Source organism: Tenrec ecaudatus, chromosome 10 (assembly GCF_050624435.1).
Source record: "Tenrec ecaudatus isolate mTenEca1 chromosome 10, mTenEca1.hap1, whole genome shotgun sequence".
NCBI lineage: Eukaryota > Metazoa > Chordata > Mammalia > Afrosoricida > Tenrecidae > Tenrec > Tenrec ecaudatus.
In genome coordinates, this window is record NC_134539.1 from 34,213,191 (window position 1) to 34,232,864 (window position 19,674).

Genomic DNA, 19,674 nt, shown 5'->3' on the forward strand with positions numbered 1-19,674 from the left:
CCTGCTTGTTCCTCCAGCCCACACTGCCCAAGGGATTGTCTAGAGTAGTCACAGCTGAAAGGGTGAAGGCCTCACAGATTCAGAAGTCCAAGGCGTTAAGATTCAGACATGAGCCGACACAAACTTGAAGCCCTCAAGCAGGCTGAAAACCCGGTCCTCCAAACAATATCACTGCCATCGAGTCTGTTCTGACTCAGTGCCCTGTAGCCATGCCCTAAATCCCCACACCCAGACCAACCGGGGCGGCGTGATACACAGAGCAAAGGCGGAGGTTGTCCAGGTTCCATCGTGCTTGGGTTCACGGTCACTGATTGTGGAAGCAGCCGCCAGAGATCAAAGGGTGGTGCATTGCACTGGCTGAATCTGCTGCACAAGATCCTGTTTAAGTGTTGTAAAACCAGGGTGCTCCGTTGAGGGATCAGGTGCATCTGACCCGAGCCATGGTCTCTTTAATCTTCTCATGACAAAGTTGGAAATTGAATAAGGAAGACCAATAAAGAATTGATGCATTTGAATGACGATGTTGACAGCGAAGAGTAAAAGTCCCATGCACGGTCACAAGAACAAACCAACCTGCTCTGAAAGAAGTACGGCCTGAATGCGCCTCAGAGGAAAGGATGGCGAGATGTCATCTCATGTCCTTTGAATGTGGTCAAGAGAAGGCAGTCCCCCGAGGAGGACATCGTGCGTGGCAAAGTCGAGGGGCCGTGAAAAAGTGGGAGGCCCTGGTGAGATGTAGTGACACAGTGGCTGCATCCACGATGGGCTCAGACACATGAACAACAGCCAGGGTGGCACAGGACCAGGCAGAGCTTCCTGCTCTTGTTCGCAGGGTAGCAATGAGTCCCTTCACAGCACCTGAAACAGCATCCATGTCCTTATCCCGGGATTCTGTGAATCCCACCATATTTGCAGACTCTATTAAGGATCCTGAGTTGGGGAGAGTATCCTAGATTATCCAGGTGGATTATCCTAGATATAATCACAAGAATCCTTACAAGTGAGAGGCAGAGGACAGATGTGACCCACAGAGAGAAGAGAAGTCATTTAAGATGGGGCACAGAGAGATCTAAGATGCTGGCCTTGAAGATTAGAATGCTGCAGCCACAAGCCAAGGAATGCTAGCAAACCCCAGAAGATGGAATTTTCCCTGCAGCCTCTGGAGGGCGTCTAGTCCTGGCTGACATCTTGATTTTAAATTTCCAGTTTCCAGACAATCAAGAAAATAAGTACCTGCTGTTTACAGCCATCAAGTTTGTGGGGACTTGTTACAGCATCCACACGAAACAAACACAGAGGCCAAATGCTCACTTTCCCTCTGTTCCTCTCTCTCAACCAGCACACACAAAAAGGACCTACTCTGTGCTTGGTGCTGTAAAGAGGAGGAAAAGGGCGAGGGCAAGGGTGCGGGCCTGGTTCTCACGAGCCCACCTCATGAGAAAGTGTGCTTTGGGAATGATGTTGGAAACATAAGTTGCAAGTCAGCAACCTGCTGTGGGCATTCAAGAACCAAACGCCAGAGCCGAGCCTGCTGGCCTGACTCCCCACTCTGGCACCAGGCTTGGCACAGAGTGTTGGGGCCTGAGGGAGAAAGGAAGGGTGGAGAGGAGAGAGATGTTGAGGAGGCATGCAGGAGAGGGAGGTGGGTGCCCCCTGCTCTCGCCATGGGTTCCTCTGCACAGCTGCTGCCAGCAGGTGTAGCTTAGCCTTGCCCTTGCCTGGGCCTGTGATTCCTGCTGCCAAAGTCACGGGCCAAGAGCCATGCGGCGCCCCCATGGAGGCCTCGGCCAGGCCCACAGCCACATGCATCCTGAGCCGGTTAACAGAGTCTGGTGGTAACAGGGGGCCAAGGGCAGATTTGGTTTGGATGAACTTGAGGGAAGTTGGCTGCTTCTCAGAATTTTGTTGTTGTTGTTGTTGATATTTTTTTGGGGGGGTGGATTCCACTGGGAACCAAGGATGAGCTGGATGGCCTCCAATTCACCTATTCACATGCCCTTGAGCTCAGGCCCAGGGCTGCTCCCCACCCCCACTGGGCCCTTTCCCACCTCCTGTTGACAGTGGAAGAAGCCCGGGCTTTCGAAGGCATAGTCCTGGCAACAGCCCGCCCCCCCTCCCCCCACCCCAGCATTGGCAAGGCCGGGAGCCAGACTACACATAGAGGCCAGCCCCCATATGTCTCATATTTAAAAGTGATAAATCAAGCTAACAAACCGTTAAATGAAACATGCTCTGTCCTCCTACCTTGTTAAATCCCCCTGCAGTCCAACTTGGAAGGCCATCCTGGAACCCAGGAAGCTGAACTCTGGGGGGTTGGGGAAAGCCCACCCCAGGCTGTGATTTCCAGCCCCGCCATGTAGCCTCCCCCCCAACTCCATGCACACACAAGTGCAGGTACCCAGCCCCCACATCCTGGGTCCCCACCCCTACAGAGAGACGGTTCACCTGTGAAAGTGTGCGCACCCTCTGAGGAGGGCCTGGGGAAGAGGCAGAAAGGGACTGAGGCTGCTGGGGGAGGACCCCAGGGAGGTCTAGAGAGAGGCATGGATTCCCAGGGAACATTTCCCCTAGACCACCCTGACTCCGCAGACCCTGGGGAGGGTCCCTACCGGCTCCCCCAACAAAGGGGCACAGGGCAGGATGCCGCTGGCCGGGCCCAAGTGTGGTTGCCCCTGGTTCCTAGTCCTGGCTCTGCCGCCTACTGGCTGGGGACTTGGGCACATACGGGCTCACCAGAGATGTGGGGTGAGTAATTCCTCTATGTACAAAGGAGGTCTGATGGCACCGTGGGTTAGCCCCTGCACTGCAGACCTCAAGGCCAGTGGTTCAAACCAGCCAGTCGCTCCTCAGGAGAACGACGAGTCTGCTCACTCCTGCTCACATTTATAATCTGGGAAGCCTGGTCGAGGGTCGCTGAGTCGGCATCGACTCGCAGGCAGAGGGTTTTGGTCGGCTGGCTTGGTTAGGGTTTGCTCTACACCCCAGAGCGGCTGTGAGGCTCGAACGAGAAAGCAGTGGCGGTGGGCAGGGGGCAATCATCCTGGCTTGTAAAATGCCCACAGGCGTCCCTGGTGTGTTGGGGGGAGGCCTCGGGTCCTTGGGACCCCAAGCCCTTCATGTCCTGTGCATGACTCAAGAGAGGGGACACTTGCAATCAATAGGGGTGATGGGGAGATCACCACCCGGCAAGCCTGGGCTGTGCCCAGCTTTATTCAATGCTGGTCCCCAGCCATGGTCACCCTGACCTGCTAGTGCCCTTAGCCCCTGGCCAGCCAGCACCGTGATGACGTGTCCTGTCCCTACCCAACAAGGGAGGGGCGCAGGAGCCCTGATTTTCCAAACATCTTAAAAAGAACCTGGATGCCCCCCACCCTACCTGCCGTTGGCTCAACCGAGTCAAGTTTCCAGGGCCAAAGGGTGTTCATCTCAGACTCAAGTGGCAAACCTGGTGGCCAACAACATCCTGTCGGTGCTGAACACATGGTCCTAACCCCCCAGAAGGAAGGCGGTTGTAGGGGGGAGACACCTGAGGAGGGGGGCTTCCCTTGTGCTGAGCCGGGTGGAGGGAGCCACATGGGGGAGCCGGCTGGAGCTGGCAGTGTGCTTGGCAGGGTCCACACCCCTCTGTGCTCAGACTCCCCCCACTCCCCGGGGGTGGGGGTCAAGGAAGTGCTATTTGAGTGGCATTCCAGGGACTCTCTCACATCCTCTTCGGAGAGGAGGGCACTGCTGACTGACCCTGGTCCCCACTGTGGCCCAGCTGAGAGAGAGGCGGAGAGCGCAGACGTCTGCTTGAGTTATTCAGCTCTGCTTCTCAGAAGCATAGAGGTCACCCCGGCTGTTTAGGGGGCACTGCCCGGTCGAAGCTCTGGCCACTGCCTGCTGCGGCGCCGCCACAGTGCAAACTCACCAGGCACCATCCCTGTCAGCGTCGGCGCGGAGTAGCTGCCCTGTCCAGCGGGGGGGACGTGCGGAGGATACCCGGGGAGGGTCGTGCTCGCCAAGTCTCGGCCTGAGGAATCAAAGCAACAAATCACCGGTGAGCATCTCCGAGGCCAGCTGCCTATGTCCAGCTCCCCGGACACTTCTGCACATTTGTCACGTCCGGGCGCTGAACGCCCAAGTGCCCCCAGCTTCCGCTGTCACTCACCCACACTCCGCACACACACAGAAATGCACACCTCCCACCACCCTGGCTCCAGCGGAGCCTGGCGTGCTGCAGCGGTGGAGAAGCAGTGTGTCTGGGGACCTGGGGCCATGCCAGTGCCAGCCACCTTTGCTCCCTCTGCACCCCCACACCTTTGTTCTGCCAGGTTCTTGGTACCAAGTGACCCCTTCTCCATTCTCACACCACCTTGGCGTGCCCAGTCCCCACTGCCTGGCTCCAGCACCTCTTCCTTCCAGCCCCAACAGCCGCCCCCACCCTCACTACACCCCAGTGGGCAGGGGGCCGGGCATGGGCCCTGTGCTGAGTTGTTCCCTGCCACCCACTCCGTCCGCTGGCAGGGAGCCCCTCCTGATATGAAGCACTGTTCTGGGTGCTAGAGACAGAAGCGAACAAGAGAGACAAGGTCTTGGTCCCCAAGCAGTGGCCACTCCAGGGGGTGTGTGTCCACCTCTCCAGAAGTTTCAGGCTCCTTGCGGGCAGATAATGCCCGGATCACCATCCAGGAAACCCATCCGTCCCAGAGCTCAGTGCACGGCAGCTCATAGGGAGCGAATCCACGAATGGATGGTTCCAGACCAAACGCACCATGGGCGAGTGGAGTGGCTACTGGGCAGAGCAGAAAGCTCCCTAGGGGTTTTGAGGCAGCAAATCTTGCTGTGAGTAGAGCTGCCAGGGTTTGAACCGCCAACCGTCCAGTCAACAGCCAAACCCATGGCGCTGAACCAGGAGGAAGAAATCCCCGAGGCGGCAGTGCTTGGTGAGGGAGACGTGACTGAGGTTCATCCGTCTCTCAGGGAAAGAGTGGGAGCCTGAAGTCCCATCAAACCCCTAGGTTTGAACTCTGATAAGACCAATCACCCTGATGCTGGAGAAGCAGGCTGTTCGGTGCTCCTGTGCTGACCCTGAAGACAGAACCCCACTCAGAGGGGGAGAATGGGAGGTCACCCCCGGCAGGAAAGTGGTGCACCCACTGTCGGCACCCTGAGAAGCAGGCAGGAAATGTGGTGGAGGAGGAAAGCACTTGTCTCTGTGGGTGTGGGCTGAGGGCAGAGGAAGCCAGCAGGGCCCAGGATGAGCATCCAGGCTGGGCCCCCAGATCCCCTCCAAAGCAGCCCCCAGGGCCCCAGAGGGCCAAGTGCAGACAACACATGAGTCCCTCCTCTCAGACCCTGAACAGGAGACCAAAGGGGAGGGGCCACCTCTGCCAACTCCCTCACCCCCCAGAGAGGCCGTGGTACAAACCAGGCATCCAGAGGCCACCCAGCCAGCTTCCAGCGTCACCTCGCTGCACAGAGTGTGGCTGGCTTCCAGAACCTCACAGAACGCAAGCAGGTGCCAGCTGGAGGCTCCCTTCCTGTGTTGGCCACTCCCGGTTCGGACTGGGCATTGGGGCTTGTGATGAGCAGGGTTTGTACCTCCTCATCAAGAAGTCCTTGATCGTCCCCTCCCCCTCCCTGGCCGCAAGGAACTGCGGCCATCACGGCCCTTTAACTCCCCAGGAGGCCCCAGACTACACAGAAAATGGAAGGTGGCTCACCTGGCCACACATACACACATGCACACACACACACAGTCCCTTTGTGCCTCGCCATCTCATCCTCCTCAAACCAACACTCACCACCCTGTGGTGGCCCTCCACAGAGCCAATATCTGGGGCTGGGGTTTTGGGTGCCGTGGCCAGGTGACACTCAGGTGCTAAGAGAATGGCAGTGGTCCTGGGGAAGAAGTGGGCAGAGGGCTCTTGGACAACTTCTTACCACCTCCTGCTGCCCCAACGCAGGGGCGAAAGCGGAGACTCACCAGAGCGAAGCAACCAGCTCAGGCCCCAAAAGTGAGCGGGTGACAGGGCAAGGACCTTGGTCCAGGCATCCTAACTCTGAGCCCAGTGTCACAGGGCAGGTGGTGGTGGTAGTGGGGAGCCTAGATGCCCCAGCGGGCATCTTTTCACAGTTGTTACAGAAAGAGACCCAGATATGGGCTTCTAAAAGGATGTCCGAGTGAGCCCAAGTGTCAGGTGACTCCGTCAGAGCTTGAAACATCAGTGACAGCATGGTAGACAGAAGAAGACAGCCGCCGGAACCTGGGACTTCCTGGCTGGACTCCCCTGCCAGCCAGGAGAGCGGCTCTTGCCCCGGCCCCAGCCCCAGGGGCACACCCCTATGAGAACAACAAGGACCACAAACATTTATGGAAATGACAGAACCCCAGGCTCTATTCTAGCTATTTTTTCATCCTGACTTCATTGGTCAACCCTATGACATAAGGTCCTGATGTTGTTCCCGTGGATGGCTGTGGAGTCTGCCCCGACTCACGGCGACCTTTCATATGTATAGCATGCCATCTTCATGATCCCTGGTCTGTGTGAGCTCACGGTTGGAGTTGGACGGGACAGTGGATTATTGAATCAGCTCTTCTAGCCAACATCTAGCTCCCACCTTTCTCTGCATGGGCCTGGTAAGAAGGTGGGGAAGACACTGATAAGAGAGTCACTGTGAATAAAAGGAGTCCTCTGAGAAGCAGGAGGAGGGGGCTTGTGACCAGCAAGAGCCAGGAGGGAGACTCGTCTTCTGGACCCGAGATCCCCACGCAGGGAGCTTGGGTCCAGAAGACAGTTGTGACGTCAGAGGAGCAGCAACAGAATCCGAAGCCAGAGCATGGGACAGAGTGAGGGACTTCCCAATCCACGGAGCACGGAAAGCGGAGAGCTTCGGCGCAGGTTTATGGATTGGGGTGCCTCTGGGTTTGCTGACCCACGGAGTGAATCCCTCAGGTGGAGGTTTACAGCAGAGCCGCATGCCCCCTTGGGCTCTTTTTAGCAGACTTGGAAGAACATTGTACCGTATCCTGATAAGCAACTATACTGAGCGTGTCTCCCGGCACTACAACATATTGACCTCCTTAATAAACCCTTTCACTGTGAGTTTTGTCTGTGTGTTTCTGTACAGTCGTTGCAGTGGATAGTAGAACTAGATACCAAATAGGGACTGCGACTTGAAACAACCGTGGCCACTGTGCCCGTCCATTCCATTGAGGGCTTCTATCTTTCTGTCACCCTCTCCTCCTACCCAGTATCCCCCCATGTCATGGGAAGCAGAGGCAGAAAGTGGTCAAATAGCGTGTCCAAGGTTCCTCAGACGGAGTGAGAACCCACGCAAGCAAGATCAAAATCCACCGATGAATGATGGCAGTCTGCTCCTTTGCACGTGGGCCTGGTTCTGCCTCTGTCCACACGACCAGAGGTTCCATGCGCCTCCAGCTGGGGCTTCCGGTCAGCCTCCAGCCTAGACATCTTGTCATCATTGCTTATTACTGTGTCACACTAAGGAAAATCAAGAGCACAGTTTGGGGTGGAGGAGCGGGGCAAGACCATGTCACAGGGAGGCCAGGTCTCCCTCTTGAAGGAGAGAGCGTGTTTTCCTGTACCTGGTCCATTTAGCTCCTTGGGCAAATTCTTCTGCTTTTGTGGTTTTGTATTTGCTCGTGACTCCCTCATTCAAACACCTAGAGGAGCTCAGTCCCTCCGCAACTAGCTGTCCTGGGCCTATAAGGGGGCTGACAAGATGGTCTTTTCAAAGACCTCACAGGCATGCAAACACTGGACAAGGAGTGAGGAAGGCTGAAGAAGAATGGATGCCTTTGAAGGCCAGTGGAGAATTGGAAGAGATGTGGAATGCCAAAGAATGAACAAGTCTGTCTTAGAAGAAGTCCAGTCAGAATGCCCCTCGGAGGCCAGGGTGGGCAGACTTTGTCTCATGTATTGTGATCATGTTGTTAGGAGGGGCATCCCTGGAGAAGGGCATCGGGTCTGGCAAAGTAGAGGGTCAACCAAAAAGAAGATCTTGATAGGACGGGCTGACAGATCGGCTGAACAACGTACTCAGATGACTGGAAGGGTAGCACGGGATCGGTCAGCGTTCCACCCGGTTGTATAGTAACAGGGCAGGTAAAAGAGTCTTGGTGGTGCAGTGGCTTGGGCACCTGGTTGCTCCAGCAGTTCACACTCAGCAGTCACGTGGTAGGCGATGTGGTGACCGACTTCCATGAAGATTAGAGCCTGGGCAACCCTATGGGACCGTTTTCTGCCCTACGGGGTTGCCATGAGTTAGAATAGCCTCACGGCAATGGGCTTGGTTACTGGTTTTGGTTTACACAAATAAAGGCCTGTGCAAATGAGGAGCTCTTTCCAGTTAATTGTGCCAAGTTAGCATAATTCTGATATAAAACTCAAAAGCAGCACAAAATGAAAACTAAAGGCTAATCTCACAATTTATTAATATTGATGCAAACACGTCTCTGTCTATGTAACTACAGCCACACTGATCAAGCAATATAATGAAGGGGATTTACTCCAGATGTGTAACCACATTAAGGCATTGCTTGGGATCTCAAATTAATCAATTAAGAAAAATCATGTGACTACAATAAAAATGTTGAAAGGTAATATGCTCAGTATGAACTCCTTACAGTAACACTTATTAGTAACAATGGAATGATACTTCTTTGATCTTAAATCTAGTAACAGGCTCACACTTAATCGGTGAAACACCTGTAGTATTCACTTCCCGTCAATGAATGATTCTCCAGTCACCCCAGACTAACGCAGCCACTTACATGGGTGAGCAGATTAAAGCAAGAGAAAGGTATCAAATTCATCAATATTACTCTGCCAGACAGATCTGGTAAGCACACAATGACTGCAGTTAGTGATCCACAACCTTTCAAAGGCGAGCCAAGATACACGGCTGTTTGACTGGGTCAAGACCAGGCTTTGTTACTGGAATGCTGTGGGACTCGGATCAAGCCACCTCCTCCCGGAGCCTCCGTCTCCTTCAACTTTACAGAAGCACACTGAACTCAGGAATCTCCCGGAGCCCCCGAGACACGTGCTGCTGTTTGTGGCCACACCCAAAGGATACTTTGGCCAGGGGTGTCTTTTTCTGCTACACTTCAACTGCACCTGCAGCTCTGGAAATTCACTGCCAGCGGCTGGCGAGTCCTGCTTGGACACCAGCAGGCAGAGCTCTCCGAGTTTCCAGCTTCTAGACACTCGTGTCAGTTCCAGCAAGGGTTCAGGGCTATCATGCGGGGGCTCCTTCTCTCCCCATCCCCTCCTCCTCAGCTCCCGGGATGGCAGGATGCACAGTGGGGAGCCAACAACAGCCACATAGATTCTACAAGTAACCCTGCCTCCGAGTCCCCATTACCCAGGCACACGCAGAGCTCACGGCTGCAGCTTGACCCAGCCAAGGCCCCACGAAGCAGAGGCTGCGGCTGCCTTTATCTTCCTTGAGCTGCTCGCCAAGGCAAAGGACCCTGAGTTATCACTCATGATAACCGGCTGTGTCATCTCCAACTTCCTGAACCTTGTTATCCTTATAAAGTCCCTGAGAAAACCTATGGGGCATGTGTTCATGTCTCCATTTAACTGAAGAGGACACTGAGGTCAAGTAACTTAAGAACTTCTCCAAGGTACCCAGCTAAGCTAGCCCGGGACGAGACCAGCCTGTGGTCTTCCCACAAAACTTGAGGTGGGGTTACCGCTCAGGGAATGCACTCCAAGGGCACACACACCCACAGCCCGTTTCTTATCCTCCTGCACCCCTTAGCACCACTCTTTCAGGGGAAGATTGTGTATGCCTTTCAGATGACACATGGGCCCCAAAAGGCAGAAGGCACCCTCTGAGCCAACTATGCTCAAGACCAGGGGTCCTCAAACTACAGCCCGAGGGCCACATGCGGCCCGCCGAGGACATTTATCCGGCCCGCCGGGTGTTTTTGCCCCATTTGTTTTTTTACTTCAAAATAACATATGTGTAGTATGCATAGGAATTTGTACATAATTTTTTAAAAATTATAGTCCGGCCCTACAACGGGTCTGAGGGACAGTGAACTAGCCACCTGTTTAAAACATTTGAGGACCCCTGATCAAGACAAAGACCTAGAACCTCAGAAACACCCTTTCCTGGACAACCAGCTGATCTCATCCTCCCCAGCTGCTGGCCTGGCTAGGCTCACACCCTGTCCACCAGGCATGGTTCAGACTCACCAGCTACTCCATAGGGATGTCTGTCTCCATACAGAAGCAGTCATAAAGTTGATTGATTTGAGATCCTTAAAAACCCTATAGGGTAGTTCTACTCCGTCCGAAAGGGACACACTGGGCCAAAATCAGCTCCATAGCAACAGGTTGGTTGGTTGGTTGGTTGGTTGGTTGGTTGGTTGGTTGGTTGGATGGATGGTTGGTTGGGTGGTTGGTTGGTTGGGTGGTTGGTTGGTTGGTTGGTTGGTTGGTTGGTTGGTTGGTTGGTTGGATGGATGGTTGGTTGGTTGGTTGGTTGGGTTGGTTGGTTGGTTGGTTGGTTGGTTGGATGGATGGTTGGTTGGGTGGTTGGTTGGATGGATGTTTGGTTGGATGGATGGTTGGTTGGATGGTTGGTTGGATGGATGGTTGGTTGGATGGTTGGTTGGTTGGTTGATTTGTACAAGCTGGACACCACCAGGTGGGGAGCCTACAAAGTCAGCTTCCAATTTGCCTGGGTTGCCTGCAAGGACTTTCCTAAAAGGAGCCCTGGTGGTGTATTGTCACAAGTTGAGCTGCTAACCACAAAGTCAGCAGTTCAAACCCTCTGGCAGCTCCCAGGAAGAATGGCCCAGGGCTTCTTCCCCCATCAAGATACACAGCCTGGGAAACCCCAAGGTGGGGGGCAGTTTTGCCCGAGTCGACTCGATGGCAGTGAGTGTTCTCAAGGGGAAGGGCTTTTCTGGCACTGAGCAGAGAATCGTGTGACCTTGGAGGTGGGTGAGCACTCTCTTCATCCTTCAATGAGAGTGGCTCAGGCCTGTCAGCAGGGCTGGAGGTATTTAATGACCAGTCAACAGCAGACAGCTCAGGAGGTGCTACTGCTCTGGGGTATTTAGCGCTATTGAGCTCAACATGACTTCAAAGTACATGTTTATATCATTTTCCCCCAGCAAGAAATTATTTATATCATTTGCAATTGCACTGAATGTTATTGATGACCCTTGATAAATTTGCAAATGACTAAATAAAATGAATTGATTTGAGTTCCTAACATAATTCCTCCTGTTAATGGCTCATAAGTGCAACTTGACCAACTCATGTGTGGCCTTCCCTTTCCAGAGAGAGTTATTGAGCCTTAGCCCCAGGAACTATTAGCAAGGATTCCATGCGGAACTCTTGTCAGGAAAAAGCCTACTCTTCCAGAAGAGAAATCCTTGGTGGAAAATAACTCACTCGTTTCAGCCCTAGGTGGCAGGGAGGGCAAGAATCAGTGCCCATTCCTGCCACAGGGAAAAGGAAACAGGATTGGCAATGAGTTTTGACCAGCCCAGAGTCACAGAGAAAGCAGCAGAACAGGGACGTCACCACTCTGATCTCGCCAGTGCCAGTTAAGTACTATTTTTGCAAGCTTACTCAAACCATCTGCTTAAGGGGGCCTAGTCCTGGCAGACATGAAAGCCTTTCCCAATTATCATTTAAAGTGTGGTACTGGAACACGAAGAGTCTGACACCCAAGGGAATCGAAAGTCCAGAAAGAGGCCCCATTATCTGGCTCTTCAGAAAGTTCATGGGCAGTGCGTTGGTGGTATAGTGGTGAGCAGAGCTGCCTTCCAAAAAGTTCATGGGAAAGTGGAATTCAAAGATAAATTCCTCACAACACACACAAGAATAAACTCTAAACAAATCTGAAATCTATGTGTAAATAACAACAAAGACATGTAGTAGAAGAGAAAACGCAGGTGAATTCCTCTGTAACCCAGGACAAGAGCGAGTCTTTCTCACAACGGCTGGATGAACACGAGATGCGTGTACCCTGAACAAAACGATATCAAAAGGAATCCCCGGGCTACGTGGACCAGCGAAAACTACGGAAACCTCGGAAGGAATCACAGCTATACATCTTTGTGACTGCGGATTTGGAGTGTCTGTCTTAGATACTGGAACACAAGCAACAAAAGCTGGGGGCAGAGGTCAATTGGACGTCATTGAAATAAGAAACGTTAAGGTGGCACGAAGGACATCGTCAAGTGAAAAGGCGACTCAGAGATGGAAATCCTTGCATAAGTCTGATGAGGGGTTTGTCCCTCGAATATATAAAGGACTCTTACAGCTCAATAATCAAAAGACAAATGACCTGCCCTCCACCCCACCCCCTTTTATAAATGGGCAGAGAATCCGAAGAGATAGTTCTCCAAAGAAGACACACAAGTGGCCGATAAGCACCTGACAAGATGCTCAACATCCCTGGCCCCAGGAGCAGGGGTGGGTGGAGGTGGAAGAAGGCAGGCCGGTGAACACTGTGGAGGGCGGACTGGCACCTGAGGAAAATAAGCTCCAGCCGGTTCTGAGGGTGTCAGGTCCGGGCAGAGGGACCTGAAGCCACTCGTACATTCCCTGCCTTTCCCACGGGCTCTTCAGTTGTTTCCAGAGTCTAATGAAGTGCCTGAGTCTGGTGGGAAGGGATAGTTTGGAGGCTTAGAGGCCTCGGTTCAAATCTCCGTGGTATCACTTGCTAGCTGTGTGACCTTTGATAAATAAAATAATCATCTGAGCCTTGTTCTCCTCTTTTATAAATTGGGAAAATCCAAACCAAACCAACACTCACTGCCACTGAGTTGCTGCTGGCTCATCACAGCCCTGCAAGATGGAACAGAACCACCCCTGTGAATTGCTGAGACTATCCCTCTTGGCAGGAGTAGAAACTCTGTCTTTCTACCTCTGAGTGGGTGGTGGTTTGGAGCTGCTGACCCGTCAGTTAGAGGCCCAACATAACCACTAAGCCACCAGGGAAAGAGTGTTTCTTAGGCGTAGAGCAATGGCGTTCGTGGAGACAGTATTAACACACATCTGCAAATCGTTTGCTTCCCTTCCTGTCGAGGGGTGGAGTATGCACCTCTTTACCTGAAATCTGGGACACTCTGGTGACTGGACAGCCAACAGTGCTACAGTTTCCTTGGCAGTTTCTGTGTTAAATACCTGCCCGCTCTCATTTAATATTTGAACCCCAATACAATGGGCACTTCCACGATCTCCATTTTACAGAGAAGAAAACAAAGGTTACCAGCCATTGAGTTGCCCAAAGTCACTCAGGTGAACAATTTTGCCAGGCGCTGGTCAAGGTCAGGTATTATTCTGCGTGCTTTGTAGATACTGACTCCTATCACCCTCTTAAACCCTCTAAAGCAGTGGTTCTCAACCTTCCAGATGTCTCGACCCTTCAATACAGTTCCTGGTGTGGTGGTGACCCCTAACCATAAAATTACTTTTGTTGCTACTTCATAATTGTCATTTTGCTACTGTTATGAATCATCATGTAATCTGATATGCAGGATGTATTTTCATTGTTACAAATTGAACGTCATTAAAGCACAGTGATTCATCACAAAGCAATATGTAATTTATATTGTGAAATATTTATTTCTAATGACAAATAAATGACATTTTGTCTTGAAGCATGGTGCAGCATGGGTAACAGTCTTAACAGAACCACAGTAAACTACACTGCTACATTTTGCGACAGTATTTGTCAAAAGCCAAAGCTAGCGTGAAGGTGGAGGAAGCTTCTCTCTCACCAGATCAGCATATCTGCATGCGGGCGGACCACCTGGAGACAGATAGAGGACTGGTGTCTTGGCTCCTAAGACCATTGGAAATATGTGTTTTCCAATGGTCTTAGACGACCCCTGCGAAAGGGTTCTTTGACCCCCAAACGGATCGCAACCACAGGTTGAGAACCGCTGCTCTAAGGTAAGTCCTGTTAGTCCCATTTCCCACGCAGATGTTGCAACTAAAACAGAGCCTTCAGCTACCTGCCAGATCCAAACCAAGAACCCCAGGCTCCAGCGAGATGCCCTCACACGCCCCAGGCACTTCATGACTTGGGCGTCTGCGAACACCACAGTGTCCACTGGGAATGGTTTCCGCTCCCCCAGCTGCTGAAGTGCCCTGTCTTTGGAGAAGGCTGGGTCCCCAGCCCTGCTGCTCTGTCGCTCTGTTCAGGCCTCCACCACGTCGGCCTTGGAAGGGTCTGGCCGTAGCCTGAGGGAGCTCCCTTCCTCCCCGGCACTGGCCTAGCTCATTGTAGGTGCTCAGGAAATGTCTGCCAAGAGGGAGTCAGTGGGCGGGCACTGGCTCTGCCCATCTGAAAAGACCGATGGTGTCCGCTCTCCTCTCACCAGCATCTCAGCTCTTCATCAAGAACTCCACACCTAACTAGGCCTGATTTATTCCTTCTTGTTGGAAGCGACTTCTCTTCCCGCATACAGCCTGTTTGTAGGTAGGCTCTCTGTGTACACTAATGGGGGGGAATGTGAATCCAATTAACTTCAAATTTAGCTCATAATGAACTTATCTCATTTTGCTACCAGCTCGGTTCTCATCGTGTGGCAGTAATTAACCACTGGGGGTTGTCACTCCCAGACACATGACATGGAGATCCTCCCAGCCCCTCGCCTCAAACCCTTGCAGAATTCATTACCCTGACAGTGTGAAAGCCCTTCACTTTGAATACCACCAGGCACCGACCAAACTCCCCCTTGATCTACCTGACTGTGTGTGTGAGCGAGAGACAGAGAAAGAAGGCCGCTGGAGAAGCCATTAATTATTGGGAACGAGAAGAGAGGTGGGGGCAGGATGCTGGCACCAGCGAGTGGTCAAAGGGGGTCTGCCAGCCATGACTGCCCCAGAGGGGGACGTTCTGCCAAGAGACCTGGGCAGGCTGCGGTGAGTAAAGGCGCAGGAGTCGCGGGGAGGGGGCTCTCAAGGTCCACTCAAGGCCAAGCTACAAGGGACTATGGCAGAGCTGAAGACAGAGCACTTGGCGCTGTGGGTTAAGCATGAGGCTGTTAACTGCAAGGTCAGCTATTCAAAAGCCCACCAGCTGCTCTGCGGGGCGAAGACGAGGCTGCCTCATCCCATAAAGATGTGCCGTCTTGGAAACCCTAAGGGGCAGTCCTCCTCCGTCTCCTGGGGTCTGGATGTGTCTGAATCCACGCAATGGCAGTGAGTGGGCTGGGCAACAGTAGAGTCCTTTGTAGACTGGATCCCGGCATCTGCTGAGAATCATAATGCCCAGGAGTCTGCACAGGCCACTGCCAGCACACCCCAGGGCAGGGGCAGCAGTTACTTGCTCTGTGCCCTTGGGTCAATTCCACTTCTTCTCTGGGCTTAGGTTTCCCCATGTGAACATGGAAACAATGGGGACAAGTGGCCTTGGAGGGGCTTTCCTGCTCTAACATTCCATAAGTCAGGGGTACTGTGTTTCCCCTCGGGTGGACAGAAACAGAGGCGGGGGCTGCCAACTCCTCAGCCCTGGCACTCCTGCCCATGGCAACAAGATCTCTGTGGCACCTGCAAAACACCTTGAGAGACCAGGGGGCATCCCAGGCCTGTCGCCCCGTCTGCAGGAAAGGATATTAGGGCCAGAGGCGAGCGCTGTGGACCCACCATGGACCAGCGGCACCTGCCCAGGGAGGGCACCCCTCTTGTGCTCAGCGCAGCGCCTCCTCGGCTCCAGATAGTTCTCCAAAGGAGCTAGAACTCTTTCACTGGGCTTTCTTTCATTTGGAGAACTCTTGCTGTTACCTGCATGTTGGCAATTCCCTGCGACTTTTAATATATACACGAGACCACTAAATTTTGTTGAAAGGTCATGTTTTGCCCTCAGACTGCCAATTTTTCAACCTTTACCAATCTTCGAGTCCCCAAGACTCACCCACACCACCCACAGCCACCATCTGCCAGGCCTTGTTCATTCGAGACAGCCCTGCTGGGACGTCTGGGCCGCTGCTCACCTGCAGATGGAAGAGGCCGGAGCAGGGCGAGAAAGCCTGGGAGAAGGGTGATTTGCAGAGCACTGGGGCATGAGCACAGCCTATGTCCGCCCCCAACTTCGTGCCAGCCTCCTTGTTCCTGGGCGTGTCCGCCCAGCCTCCTAGCCTGGCCAGCTTCGAAGGCACCTGCTCCTCCCTCTGGCCTGGTCAGGCCTGGAGACCATGCCTTCCGGCATGACCAACTCAGTCAACTTCTTTCCCTTTTCTTGGACAGCCTTCTCAGGGTTCCCTAAGCCCAACCCTGCCCCCTCTGGATTGCCTGCCAGGCTCCTCTCAAAGCCTCTCCGCATCCAGCCCCAAGGACCCTCACCTCATCCTGAAGGACAATCTGGTGTCGTGTAGGAACAGCGAGGGCATCATAGCCAATGCTCTGGTGCCGTCTTTGTTCAACCGTCTAATTAGGACGCTTCTCCTCCCGAGATGCGGCCAACAGCTCCCCCAGAAAACCCTTCCTCACAGTCAGGGAACTCCGAGAAGCCATTTTGTGTGTTACAATAAAGCACATTTAAAACAAGCAGGCAGGCACAAGTCACCGAGGCGGACAGCCTATGTTTCCCTGCCATCAGCCAGTTGTCACGGCGTCGACTCCGCCCCATGTGTCAGGGGGTTTGCAGGAGCTGAGTGTTTGAGCCGATTGGCAGGCCTTTCTCCAAGAGCTCCTTTGGTGGACTTGAACTTAGCCACTGGGCACACCAGCCCTCTGTGCCCCAGGGGCCCCGCCAGTGCCTCCCCAGTGGCACTGCACAGCTCACTGGGTGACTCTTTCTGTAAGAACAGACTTGCATCTGATGGGTGCCTTCGGGTTTAATTCGAGGCCAGACATGGTGAAGTGATGTGTGGATGTACAGATGTCTATCAGGTAGAAGAAAGAGCACAAAGGTTTGAGTCTATCACCTGTAGGACATGAACCAGTGGGGTATCAAATCTAGCTATCTTATGCTAATATTTTTAAAATGTCTTTGCTGGTTGACAATCTAAACTAATTTCAAACCACTCTTACCTTTTGGTAAGTTCACTCATTAATGAGTTGAATAAAAGTCTGAACAGGTGCTCAATCCCTGAATACGACATATATATGTGTGTGTGTGTGTGTGTGAATATATATATGTATAGTTTTTTTCAAAGCTATGTATTTAATTTTTTCCCACAAAACAACCTTATCACCTTCAAAGTACTCTCCATTACACTTAACACATTTGTCAAATCTGCAATTCCATTCTTCGAACCATTTTTCAAACTCATCTCTTTGGATGGCTGACAGCACCTCCCTTGTTTTTTTCTTCACCTCTTCTATGTCATCAAATCGCTGTCCTTTCATGTCCCTCCTCATCCGTGGGAACAAGAGGTCAGGTGAGGAAGGCTTGTGTGGCAAGAGCGGCATGCTGGTTTTAGCCAAAAACTGGTGCACTGAGATGGCTGCATGAGCAGGTGCGTTGTGATGGTGGTGAGACCGGTCCCCATCTACCACTAATCAGGCCTTTTTGCCTTCTTTTTTAACTTCCTGAAAGTCTTAAAGTTTAAGTGTTCTTTTAAAAATCATTTTATTGGGGGCTCTTATATCGCTTATCATATTCCATACCTCATTCATTGTGTCAAGCACATTTGTATATTTGTTGCCATCATCATTCTCAAACCATTTTCTTTCTACTTGAGCCCCTTGTTTCAGCTCCTCATTTTTCCCATCCCTCCCTGCTCCCCTCCCTCACAAACCCTTGATCATTTATAAATTATTATCATTTTGTCATGTCTTACACTTTCCAACGTCTCCCTTCACCTGCTTTTCTGTTGTCCATCCCCCAGGGAGGGGTTATATATAGATCCTTGTAATTGGTTTCTCCTTTCTACCCAAGCTTTCCCTTACCCTCCTGGTATCACTACTCTCATTATTGGTCCTGAGGGGTTTATCTGTCCTGGATTCCCTGTGTTTCCAGTTCTTATCTGTACCAGTGTACATGCTCTGGTCTAGTGGGCAAATCAGGCCTTTTTTTGTCACACACTGTTACACAATCTTTTCAGAACTTCTAAGTAGAAAGCTCGATTAACAGTCTGACCTAGTGGAAGGACCTCCCAATGCACCATCAGTCACCATTTATATCCATTCAGGAAGTTGACGGATGTCCAGAACGAGGTTTATCATCGATCGACATTTTACCTTTTTTGAAACGAGAAAACCACTCATAGACTTTTTCTACCATAGCGCTGTCCTTATAAGCTCTGTTCAAGATCATAACAGTTTCTGTGACGCTTTTCCAGAGCAGGAAACAAAACTTCATAGCCTCACGCTGTTCTCTTAAATCGGCCATCACAAAAAACTAAGTTCGAGAGAAACTACTTTTATGGAAAAACAATTCACTGTGACCAGAGAGAACCTTTCCCTGTGACACCACTGGGTGCACTAACTCAGAGTGAGTTGCCTGATGCTCACCTAGAGGGAAAAATGCCTACTGCAAAAGCTCCACCCAATGGAGGAGGTTTTTCTGGTTTGGGGGCGGGGAATTATACACACACACACACACACACACACACACACACACACTTTGGCACTGGTTACAGGTAAAAAACAAACCAGGCCTGAGATGGGGATACGAGCTAAAGACTTTCAACAAGTAGCAAAGCAGACGACAGCACATGCTCTGTCACGTGGGGGGTGGGGGGATAGAAATGGTCCCGGCTCCGTGTGCGTGCACCACGGGCTCATTTGTTCCAGCTGGCATGTGAAACAGGTGACAGCTTGGACAGGGGCTGATGTGAAGCCTCCTTTGGCCGGGTCAGAGTAGAGGGCCGTGCTGAGCTCTGGAGTGGAGAAGGCGACCCTCTCACATAAGAGCTCCTTCCCGGTGAGGGACCAGAGCTGGGCTTCTTGCAAGCTTTCCCAGAGCTGAGATTTTCAAGGCAATTGGCCAGGCCTTTCTGGGAGGGTGCCACCGTGCAGACAATGGGTGTGCGAACTGCCAACGGGCTGATCTGGCAGACTCCTAATGATAGGTTTATTAGCCATCAGTGTAGGTGGTTATTTCCTTAGAAATAATAACACGACTCTTCTTTGCCCCAATTCACTTACTCTCCACTTTTTACTCATTTTGACTAAAATTCAAAATTATAAAACCTCACTGCCATCAGATGGCTTGTGGCTCCTGGTAGCCCTCCAGGACTTGGCAGAACTGTCTGTCCCGTGGGGTTTCAGAGGGTGCAAACCCATCTGTAAGCAGAGGCCACAGCTTCCTCTCTCAGAGCAGGCTGGCGTGCCCCAAGTACCAACCCTTCCTCACCACCAGGTCTCCCTCCGAGGGTCTTGGCTAAAGAGGGAGTTTGGGTTTGTGCCAAGAGGGAGGCAAAGGTGCGCATGCATTCACCCGGGTGCTGTGTCTTTTGCTGTTGCAACCTCCCCTGACGCTGGCCTCATCGATAGCGCTGTAATCACTGGGCCCCATCAGACTTCAATACTGTGCCCTGATTTGGAGGGAGTGTTTGCATTTCAGCTGTTGGCAGTTTGGAGCCGACACTGAGGCTCAGTCAATATTTCCATGTGCATTCGTGACATGAGCTTCTTTGAATTAGCAACTGTTGATCCAATGCACTGAAGTGACAAAGGCAAGGTTCTAATTAGTAACACGGCCAGCAGCTCTGCCATGCTGATGAAGATGAGCCTCCCA

At 52.3% G+C, this 19,674-nt stretch overlaps 1 protein-coding gene across 1 annotated transcript in view; it reads right to left on the reverse strand.

The window, feature by feature from the left end:
• Positions 1-19,674, reverse strand: part of PAX5 (paired box 5) — a 180,450-nt gene that overhangs the window by 35,014 nt on the left and 125,762 nt on the right. The window contains exon 6 of the mRNA XM_075558980.1: positions 3,911-4,012. Within this exon, the coding sequence (XP_075415095.1) occupies positions 3,911-4,012 (102 nt within the window). The remainder of the gene's footprint in view (positions 1-3,910; positions 4,013-19,674) is intronic.